The sequence below is a fragment of the Macadamia integrifolia genome, chromosome 10 (genome assembly GCF_013358625.1).
Source record: "Macadamia integrifolia cultivar HAES 741 chromosome 10, SCU_Mint_v3, whole genome shotgun sequence".
Lineage (NCBI taxonomy): Eukaryota > Viridiplantae > Streptophyta > Magnoliopsida > Proteales > Proteaceae > Macadamia > Macadamia integrifolia.
Genome location: NC_056566.1, coordinates 28366558 through 28378222, shown reverse-complemented (window position 1 = coordinate 28378222; position 11665 = coordinate 28366558). Strand labels below are relative to the sequence as shown.

General features: G+C 39.7%; 1 protein-coding gene and 1 pseudogene across 1 annotated transcript; one reads left to right on the top strand and one right to left on the bottom strand.

Annotated features, from left to right (window-relative positions):
• The first annotated feature begins 1562 nt into the window (after positions 1-1562).
• Positions 1563-7847, top strand: LOC122092059 (annotated as a pseudogene).
• Positions 7848-9372: 1525 nt separating this feature from the next.
• LOC122090988 (CASP-like protein 1E2) lies at positions 9373-11387 on the bottom strand. The gene is made up of 2 exons (XM_042660774.1): positions 11072-11387; positions 9373-9880 (listed from the first exon to the last, which is right to left on the bottom strand). Exons 1-2 carry the CDS (start codon positions 11293-11295, stop codon positions 9541-9543), a joined length of 564 nt encoding a protein of 187 aa, XP_042516708.1. The 5' UTR covers positions 11296-11387; the 3' UTR covers positions 9373-9540.
• Between the last annotated feature and the right edge of the window lie 278 nt (positions 11388-11665).

The following is an 11665-nucleotide window of genomic DNA, read 5'->3' as shown; positions in this document are numbered from 1 at the left end:
GTTTTTTAAACCGGTATGGAGCCATTAGGAAACAACCAAATGATGAATTGGTGAACTTCGGTTTCTTAAATCGATTTGTAACCGGGTTGGTTTTGATTTTTGGTCTAGTTTGGATTCGACTTTCCATACAAATGTATACAAAACTATGCAAATTTTGATTTTTTTAATGAATTTTGGAGTGTTTCGGTTTCTTACCGGTTTGGTTTCGGTTTCGGTCCGGGTTTTGAGCCGGTTTCGGTTTGGTTTCGGGTTCATCCGGTTTTCGGTGCGGTTCGGTTTGGTTTTGGGGTTGCAATACTCGAAACCGAACCGAACCAATAAGGCTTCGGTTCGGTTCGGTCCGGGTTGTTATCGGTTCGGTCCGGCCGGTTTTACCGGTTCGGTTTAGGAATTGACACCCCTAGACTCAAGCGATGATGGGTTGAGGGCATTTTCACCACTAGACTACCAACCCCATTGGTGTTCACGCACCTCCTCAGAATCTCTCTCATCCCTAATACATAGGTTCCCCTAAAGTGAGATTTCATCCAGTCGACCAGCCCCACAAAAAATTAAATGGCATTATCACCAGGGGCTGGAACCCCTTCACCCACGGATGCTGTGGCCATTAAAGGGCGAGGGAAGAGAACTTCAGCCGTGGCCAGAGGGGTCTCTCGTTTTCTCTTGTCGGCCGTTGTGTTGGTTTAGGGTCCTTGTCTTTGTTGGTTTTGTCCTTCAATGCTTAAAGAGCTTCTTCTTTCTTTATTTGTATTTGGTATAATTTTTTTTTAGTAATAGTAATAATAACAATAAGGATAATAGCATTTTCAAACAAAAGGGCACAAAATGACTTCCGTACCCATCTTTGATTCACGCACCTTTTGCCTTGGTGGGGGTGCTCCCAATAGAAAACATTTACCCATAAAAATATATATATTAATGACGTTCAGAATATGGATTTTCATTCGTGATCTTAGCATATAGGAAAAAGTTGTCATCAAATCTTAATTTTAGACTTTTTTCGACATATACATTCTGATTTGAGAGTGATGATCAAATGATAATTTCAGTGGTGGCAACTTCAACTTTAAGAGCTTGACACCCAGGGGAGGAGGTTGTGCATAGGCATAGTGTGTGTGAGTGTGTGTGTGTAAGAATAAGTGGCCATTGTCCCTATTAACGTCCAATAGATTGGCAGCGCTAATTGGGATAGAATAGAAGTGAAAAGAAAAGAAAAGAAAAAACCCTTGGATAATTTTAGAAAAAAAAAAAAAATCAGATAATGGAGGAGGCATCTATATACTAGATATGCCACATGTAGAATTAATAACTTATCTAATCTTATGGTTCACACCCATGAGTCTTTTCAATTTGTTTCCAACCGTTCTTGTTCTTGTTCTTGTTCTCGTTGTGCTCTCTTCCCTCCTTATCTTTGATGGTTTCAACTTTCAAGTTACTGACTAGAGGAAGAAAATTAACAACTACCCATTTGTTCTCCTAAAACATCTTAATTAAAAGCTAAATCAGAAGCCGAAATGAGTACCCTCCTCAAAATTTGGACTTTTAGAAGATTCTAATCCATTTCTTACCTGTCAATTACAGCAGAAGAGGTTCAATGCCGCTGCCTCTTAAGACTAGAACAAGAGCTTCCTTCAGTAATAGAAAGTCATGGATATTTAAGTGGGGGTTTGTGAGTTAATGTCATTCATCAATAACATAGTAGGCTTACCAGTTACGTCTCTCTACCTTTCAATTCTCAGTAGAAACAGAGCAAACCAAGTCACTGTCTCTCTCCGTCTCTTTCTCCAAATGGCAACAAAATGCAGAGAACAAATGGGCTAACAAATCCTAGAAAATCTCTGTTTGTAATTTGTATAAGTAGACCGCAAAGGGGGACTGATTACTTTTCTTTCTATAGTGTTCCTCCGATTTGACAAAAAAATAAATAAATAAATAAATAAAGAAAACAGAGCAATACACAGATAGAAATGACAAAAATGGCTGATTCTGCAACACTCCCAAAACGTAGAGAAAAAGAAGAAACAAAATTGGAACAGAATGAGAGAATCCATCAGCGTCTTTGTGATTTCTGCGGAGAATCATTGGCTATCTTGTACTGCAGAGCCGACATCGCCAAGCTCTGTTTCTCCTGCGACCATTTAATCCATTCTGGGAACCCGCTGCTCAGGAAGCACACCCGTTCGCTGCTCTGTGATTCTTGTGATTCAAGCCCAGCTTCAATTTTCTGTTCTACAGAGAGTCTTGTTCTCTACCAGAACTGTGATTGGGTACCCATGGTCAATCCTTGTCCTCAAGGCATGACAGGAGGCCGCTTGATGGCTTTTCTGGGTGTCCGTCGGTGACTGATTTCTCATCGATTCTTGGGTTTCACAATCTAGGGGAGAAAGCCCTTTTGCCGATGGAAGATCAGGCTGATGGTGGCTTGATGAGTTCTGGGTTTTGTGGTTCCCTGGGAGGAATAGTGGATGGGTTTTCTGCTGCGTTTTCTTGGGAGACTCCGCCTGTTGTTAGTCTTGACGATCTTATTCTCTTCTCTAATTCCAACCATAATTTCCAAGCTACTGGAAATACTCCTCTGCCCAAGGTGAGCCATAATAAAACTATTGGATTGTTTCTTCTGTTTCTGGTTTTGTATATTTCATGATTTGCTGCTCTTACTCCTGTTATAACAAGTACTTATTGTTGGTCTTTATGTTTTGAATCATGGGTAGTTGGTAAAATTATTCCTAGTTGATCTGTGTTCTGATCTAATACCATATTGTTGTCATTTTTGGTATTCAAATTTCAAAATCTGGATTTTGATATTCCTTGAGTTAGAAGAATGAGAATTGGGATTATTTCGACTTTTTTTGTTTAGTTCTATTAGATGTCTACCTGAACTCTCTCTTGTAACTGCTTCTGATTTTATGGCTTCAATTTGTTTTCTGGGCAAGATTCCCTTCAATGCCTTTGCATAGTTTGCAAAATTTGATCTTTAAAAGCCTTCTGATTTTGCATCAGAACCGAAATACAACTCGCGGGCGACACAAGGAAGATATCCTCTCTCAGCTCCGTGAGCAGGCAAAGTTGGAAAACTGTTTGAATATTGATCGTGAGCATGTTGAATCATTTATCAGAGTTGAACCACAGGTGGCAGAACTAAATATTCAACCTCTAAATATGGACAATGTAGATGCTAGATTTGAATATGATCTGGAAAAAATTGTCTTGCCTGGTTACAAGGTAAGCTTCTTTCCTGTTTGGTTTTGTTTTGAGTGGTTTTTTTGAAATAGCTTCTTTGCTTATTATGTTCCATATGTTCTATTGGTGTGGAGGTTTTGTTTGATTAGAAATTGGAGTTACTTCACAGTAGGTTGCTCTGAATTTTCTGCTGAGATCATTCTTAATCTTTTTCCATGGGATATGGTACAGAAGTTAGGGTGTTGTGGTGAGCAGACTGAAAGAAATGAGAAAGGATTTAGCTTTTAGCCCAATCTGGAGTGTTGGAAAGAGGTGAGAAAGGATTAAAATTACATGTCCTGTGCGTTGCCCTCCTTTGAGTGGGTATTGAGTGCATTTACTTGACTAGGTGCTAGGAGGAAGATCTTTTGGATTGGCCATCCATTTCAGGTTTGGTGTGGAGTCTCTGAGAATTGTTTCTCATTGAAAGAGGTGGACAGAAGGAAACTCATTATTGTATCTCATGTAGATTTTTCCTGCTCTCCTATTGCACCTTGTGCTAAATTTTGATGTCTAGAATTCCATTGGTATTCCTTATATAATCTTGCAGTTTGTTGAAATCAGTGATAATATTGACAATCTCTTCCCAGATCTTTTTCTTGTGGGGCTTGCAGGAGCATTTTTCGGATCTTTTATTGTGTGAGTTGTGATGTATGACCAACTGATTCATGTAATGATGGGTCATTGCTCCTTGAAGTCCAATTTTTTATGCTTTCATCTAGTCCTGTTCTCTTGGGCAATCTGGAAAGATAGAATCACAATACACATTAAATCTTTTGCACAGAAGTCAATGAGACTGCTTGTTGAGTTGTAATGAATCTGTGGTATCAAGACCAGTCTAAGCTATAAGATATTAAAACTGGTCTTTAAATTTTCAGTGTAGAAAGATATATGAGGCCTACTGAATTTGTTTTCTGAAATTTAGTTTTAATGGTAGACTGATTAGTAACTGGTACATTGTATTTAGGAATGTAAAGGAACCTAAGTAAAAGATTCCAATGTATACGCGTAACCAAGTTCTTCAAAATTTAAACTATCATAATAGTGTCAAGTGAAAGTCTCAACTCTCCTGACATTGAAAAATTATTTCATGAGTACCTAGAGTACCCACCAGAGGAGCTGAGGATGGATTTCTCATACTGATGGACTCCCACATCAGAGATTTCTATAGCCAAACTCTTCTTGGATGGTCTCCATGATGGTGTTAAGGAATATCTATATGACCTGATGGACCAATCATATGATGATTCATATGAAGAATCCCAATTATAAGCTTATCTATGAAGTAAAGAAGAATTGTGGGTTTCATCCAATTAGGCAGCATAATGTGAGCCAATCATTATGGTTTTGCAGTGTTCAGTACCTCATGGTGGAACTGAATTTAATGTTGAGTTTCTCTTGATTCAGGAAGGTGCACTTCAATGCAACAGTAACAGTTGTAAGTCAGCTGTGTTGTAACCCGGCAGTCACTGAGAGGGGGGGTGAATCAGTGAGTGCAATTCTGATACCTAAAAACCTGTCCGATGTCTGGCCAAGAAGAACCTGATATACCTGTCCCTGTTTGCACACAGTCGTATGCACACTCAGCCTCTCATAGGCACTTCCAAGTATGCACACCCATTCCACATTCCACGCACTTCAATATCAAATGCAAACAACAAGCACCCACAACATAGGGTTTTTACGAGGTTCGGCAATTTGCCTACATCCCCAGAGTAGTGCCTGTAAAGGCTTCGTACCTACTCAATACACTACTTTTGACTGCACCCACAGTCGGGAGCACCCACACCCAATTTTCTCAAGTCGAAGCTGAGATGGCACTCGTAGTGCCGATACAATGTGTAGCACCCACTACACGGGAGCACCCACTCCCGGTGCTTAGCACCCACTAAGCACACAATAAATAATATAATTAAATTGGGTTTATATCAATGCCCTACAGTTAAGCTCTGCCTAGCATATGCATCCACAACTAGCTAGCATGCTTACAGTTCATCCACAACTAACCTAGCATGTATACATTCATCCACAACTAACCCTAACATACATACATACATGTAATGTAAAATCAAAGGTTAGAGAATCTCACAAACGATTGCCTGGGATGACTGGAAACTTGTACTGACAAGTTTGGTGCTCACACCTTCTCTCTCCTTGGCTTCTTGCTCTTCAAAGCAAACACATCCTTGCTTTCTTCTCTTCTTCCTTGGCTTTGAGTTAATGTACCATTAACACACTTCAACCACCTCTTTTACCTCCTTTAATGGCCTAAGAACATTTATCATCAAGAATGTATGTTCATTCAAGGACCAACAAAGAGGGGGAAGCTTCTCCTACCAAAACCGTAGGCTTCTTTCACTAAAAATCCATTTTTCTTGCTTCCATGGTGTAGGGCTTGAAAAAACGAAGAAGCTGCAACTTGGTTCACCCAAATCCAACTTAAAATGAGGGAGTTATGACCTTTTGAAGTTGGAGCAATGAGATAGCCCGAAATGGAATCTTCGTACGGGTGGCGTAGCCTACACCGGCGGCGCGCGCAATAGGGGCGAGATCTGACCGTAGATCTCATATAAGAGATCTTATAATCCAAGCCGTCCGATTAAACCAAAGGACAACAGATCCAAACCGTTAGATTTGAATCTCTATGACGTCATCATGACGTAATCGATGACAATGTCAGAAGTGTTGTCGATCTATGATTGGTTGCTTTTCCGGATTTTAAGGGAGCTTGTCTCCCACTCACAAAAGTGAAAATGCATATTGAACGTTGGATCCGAATCTTCCATGATGGCTTTAATCAGATTTCATGAGATCATTAAGATCGGAATCCTTTTTATACTTTCTATACACGCGCGAAACACAATAACATACCTTGATATAGTGTAGCGCCAGTGTATCAAGAATTATGCATCTAACCAATCAAATCCCACGCGCAAGCATCTATCTCGTCCATATCACACCAAAATCTCAGCAGCCTTTGGATGGGCATCAAGCCTACGTGGTCGAATCTTGGCCGTCCATTTTACTTCCCTTTACTCCTCTTTATTATAATCAAGCCCCTGCCTCCATATGTTTCAGTGCTTAAAGACCCCTTGCAACTCAGACCTTCAAAATATTTAAATTACACAAAAGCCCTTCGAATTTCAAAAATAAATTCCGAAAAATCCACCCAACACCGAGAGCAACTGATGGATTTTCGGTTTGGATTTTCGAACCGACTTTACGGAAACGCTTATAACTTTTTCATACGATATCCGATCGAGATGAAACGAAGTGTGTTGGAATTGTAACTGGATGCTCTACGACTTTTTAGAAGACTCAATCATCTGAATCATCCATGTAAAAAGACCAAAATGCCCCTACACCTTTCCAATGACGTATCTTTCTCATACGGAATCGGAATGCGATAAAATCAGAACCGTTGGAAAGATTGTATTTTTCTCGTATTGTTACATGTAGAACGATTCCTTTAAAAAATTCATCTTCAATGCCGAAACTGCCCTTGACTGCCATAAATGCCGTAACTTCTTCATACGGTATCGGAATGTGACGAAATCAAATGCACTGGACTAGGAAAATTACAATCTATATTTTTCATGAAGAACCGATCTTCCAAAAATGTCATTTTCATTGCCGAAAATGCCCTCGATCGTAAATAGGCCAATTTTGCCAGTTTTGACCCAGAAACCCGCGCCACCTATTAATGATGTATTAAACCACTCCATGCATACCAAGCTGCTCTGTTATCTCATCGGTGACACTGGATACTGCCATGTCATCATTTTCATCCACGTCACCCAAAATGGCCACGTCATCACCGCCACGTGGCCGAGTTGCCAACAAGGAGAACCATAAAACAACAAGCTGGTCAAGAACTCATTCCTTCTATTTCTTTAGAAAACCATGTAAAGGAAATATGTTTGTTTCATGAGAAACCTGCAGAGGTTGATGGCAGTGGCTGCCACATCAATTGTGGTTTCAAAGAGCAAATGAAGCATCCATTTACCAGAGAAAGCTTTCAGGGCTGGCCAAACATCGCTCCGCGTGACTTATCAGGCCAAGAGAGAGACACCATGATCTTACGGTATAAGGAGAAGAGGAAAATGAGGAGGTAATTAACTGTTCTATTTCCCCTGCCACCAGTATGATCTTTCTTTGTTCAAGCACACCTATTTCAATTATTCCATTTGATTTAAAGATTGATTCTGTTCTATATGCATCTTTTTATATTCTAAAGCTACATTGCTTGCATTAAATCCTTCAGATTGCATAATCAGTTTGGGTCTATGGAATCATTTATATACTGTGAGTCTTAACATTAGACTCAATGTTATCCTGAATCTTCATATGCACTTAATGGTGTCATCATTATCATCTCATGAGCTGATATTCCTAATTCTAGATTCGACAAGCACATCCGGTATGAATCGCAAAAAGCTCATGCAGAAAGCAGAACAAGAATTAGGGGACGTTTTGCAAAGGTGGATCACTGAAATTTGGATCAATTAGGGATGTTACCTTGCACTCAATCTTTTTTATTTTATGTATTTTTGTTCATGTAATAGCTTGTAAAGATGAAAGATCATGAAACTGGTAATACATCTTCCAACTTGGATCTCTTTCTGCAACCAACTTGGTTAGTTTCTGCTCTAGTTCAGTAATGTGATGGATTTGTCACCCTAACAAGACCCTTGTTTGGGTGCTGATAGGCTGGGAGTGGAAGGTTAATTAGAATTTTATGCAACCTTTTTTTTTTTTTGCTAATGATGGGTATCCAGGCCTTTGGCCTATCTAGTCCTATGGGTCCATACTGACCGAACAAACGCATAGACCGGGTCATATCGGAGTTGAATGAAAACCATTTAACTTTCAGTGAAAGCAGTGAAGAACACTAAACACCCCATGTGAGTGGCCCCAAGGAAGTATGAGGAGTCGAACTCAGAATTACATGCTTCTTGAGGCGAAGGTCCCTTGCCAACTCCGCTACCCCTTGGAGTTTATGCAACAAAAGCTGTTGTAGAAGAGAAGTTAAAAAAAAAAAGAAACAGAATTGTAACTAACGTTTAAGGTGAAGAGTGGGATTATAATCAAAATTTTATGCAATCAAATTATCTATAAAGGCAACCAAGCTTTCTTTCTTTCTTTTTTTCTCTGTTTCTACTTCTGTGGGGCTGGTGCTGATGGTTTTAAGGAGAAATGGAGAAGTGTAATGAGGGAGGTATTACAGGTCCCTGTAGTCCAAGGCTTTAAATCACTATATCTTTCATTTCCTCCATTGCTTCTTCCTTGGTACTTGGGTACTGTGTAGGGAAAAGGAAAACCCATTCTTAATTTTTTTTTTTATATATAAATAAGCGAATAATTAATGGTCAAGAGATCACTACCTGGTCGCATGACCCCCTGCATCAGTGCGTAGCCAATGAGAGTGCGAGAATGGTGGAACATCAATAGGATGGCCCGAAGGGATTCTTGACTTCATGGGAGGCGCTGGTAGTAATTTTGTGGCCTCCTATGTCTAGGCACAAGGACCACACAATCAGGTAGTATTCTTTTTCCCATAATTAATATATAAAATGATTTTTTTCCAAACATTACAAATTATCTACTCGTGAATAGAGAAGGCATGGTCTAGATTACCCACACATCACACATCGTATATATGTCTGTTGATGCAGATTCTATTACAATCCCATATCAGCTTATGGGGGCTGATACAACATCGGTTTCCTGTGGGAATTGATGTGAATTGATATGGTCTTGGGACCCCTCACCTTGTAAGTCGGTTTATGAGGTTGAGTTTTTCCAGGACCGTCACAATGGTATGTGAGAGAGAGAGAGAGAGAGAGAGAGAGAGAGAGAGAGAGAGAGAATTTTGAGAAACAAACTATAAATTATTTTAGAGAAAAGTTATCCTAATTTTGTGTCTCATCCATTATATGTAGGAAAGGAAGGTTGAAGAAATTGATCACACACGAAACCTTACTCATAATACATCCCTCTTGATAGTGAGAGATTCGACCTTTCTTGGTGAATGTATCCTTTGTCCTTCCATGGCCAAAGTTCTTTAAAGACTTTACCAAAAACAATTAATTATGTTTCTCACATCTTTTTTTTTCTTTCTTTCTATTAAACTGAATTAAAGGCAACAATTAATGATCAACAACCAACTTCCACACCAGCTTTTACTAAAGTACAATACAGGCTACCTAGCTTAGAAATTGAAAGCAACAAGTACCATTCATTACACACACATGGTTTGATTAATTTCGTGATTAATTAGTTAACAAAGATTAAGTAGCTAATTAACTAATAATAATAATTTTAGAGAGATTTCTTCTGAAGACGCAAAGTAGTGAGTGCTATCACAATGAGAAGGGCAGTTGTTCCAAAGAGAGAGACAGCAATGGAGGAAGCTGTGTAGCGACAGTACTTTTGGAAGACGTTACAAACCTTTGCCCATCTTACGTGATCGTTCCCGTTGTAACCTACCATGCCTATCGCTAAGGCGGCGCCGTTGCCGGAGAAGAGCAGCGCCACCACTATGAGATCAAAGACGTGCATGGCCATGGCTATTTTATTTCTCCCCGCCGCCTTCATTATTGACAGCATCAGAGAGAATGCTGCGTATGCACACGCTATCACGTTTGCTATTAGGAAATATCTGTACATAACCAACAAAATTACGCCCAAATTAATTTCCTGAAAAAAAGAGGAAATGGGCCCAGCCCAGATCAACCCACCCCATTGTTACCAAATCAGTAACTAATTGTGTAAGTAAAGGCATGAATATATTTCTATTCGGTCAATCGGTTTGAATTTTAATTGATTAAAAATATTGGTAGATCTTGATTATCACGGTATGGACCATTTTCATAATTAAATTAGGCCGAACACCCAATTGTTTTTCTAACCAGCTGGTCCATTATTGGATTTTAATCGATCGAGCCAAGTCGGCCCACTCCCTTGTAATTATGGAAGAGTGTTGTACCTGTGAGATATAGGTTATATGAGGTATAGATATAGGTTAGATGAGGTATACTCCTTACTCAAACGAACACTAGTTTAGCCTAATGGTAGCAACTTAGGCTTGAAGGGTTGATGCCCAACATGGATTTAGGTAATGGTATCGGTATCAGTAGATCTAAATCGGATCAACTCAGTGTGTATTAGTCAATTTTACCCTTGCTTTAAAAAAAAAAGAACAATTCTTTTACTGTTTTTTCCCTTAAATAATACGAATAACTGATCTAGATAGATCAAGTATCAGATATTGATCTCAACTAATATAGATCCAATATAGTCAATATAATCGATACGATACCAATACTTGAAACCATGACACCCAAAAGGAGAACGTAATGAGATAATTGGTGAGTGTATGTAGGAGTGGGTGGCCATCAGCCTTTTAGCACAGTAGGCTGGCCATCGGCGCTAAATAAGATAGTAGACTAAGAAAAAATAGCTACTCGAGAGCCGATAGATTGGAATATCTTTCTGATTTAGGTTATAGATGGACTCTTAATCAGGGTGTGTACAGCCGGCAGCCTATTATTCTCGTTAGGGTTGGACCAGATTAAATTCGCTACTGGTGTTCATTAATTGGGGGCCAGGTGGCCGTTTGCCATTTGTCATTGGTCAATTGGCTTGCATTTATGTAAGTTCGATGACATGACCAGCCAGGGAATCCCAAATCAGTTGAGGAGATCCTGATCGCCGGCGACTAAAAGATACCGGAAAAGTAGATTTTTCCGATGGAAATAATGGAAAAGTTAAAGTTTTCATCTCATCAAGTACTAGAAAACTAAGACATGAACTAAAATTAAGTTAAAATGAAGAAGAAGAAGAGACTTACACGAAGGCGGAAGAGTACTGCCATTTAGCAGTAGCAGGAACATTGAAGGGAGGGAGTGTAGGTAAAACGGTGACGGAGACGAGCTCAGTCTCTTCAGAAACGCTGGTGACGATAACAGCGATGAGACTGCAGAGCAGTGTCAGTATCCGAAGAAGAACGTCCAAACCTCTCACCTTTCTTTCGTTCGCTACCTTCATCGTGTTCTTCACTCCACCATTCTCCATATCTCTCTCTCTCTCTCTCTCTCTCTCTCTCTCTCTCTCTAATGGAATAAGTCAGAGAATGAGGGTGAGAGGACTGAGTAGTAATGAGGGAAAGGAGACGACTCTTTGTACTTATAGAGATTAGAAGGAGCCCTGTGGTAGGCGTTGTAATAAAAGCGAAAGACACGTGGGTATAGACTAGGTGTGAACGCCATTACTTTTTGAAAGGTTTTTTTGGGGCCTGCATAGTTGCCCATTGGATTGGAATCTTAAGAAACGAAACGAGATTATCTCATAACGTCAAAAAAAATTATTTAAAGGGTGGAACTGTCAATCCAGTGGATAATCGCGTGGGAACTAGGAAGTGAAACCGATCTTGATCCGAATCAGC

Coding starts and splice junctions, on each gene's coding strand:
- LOC122090988 (XM_042660774.1), bottom strand. CDS start 11,295: ATGGAGAATGGTGGAGTGAAGAACACGATGAAGGTAGCGAACGAAAGA. Junction 9,881..11,071: donor CAGTACTCTTCCGCCTTCGT/GTAAGTCTCTTC, acceptor GGTTATGTACAG/ATATTTCCTAATAGCAAACG.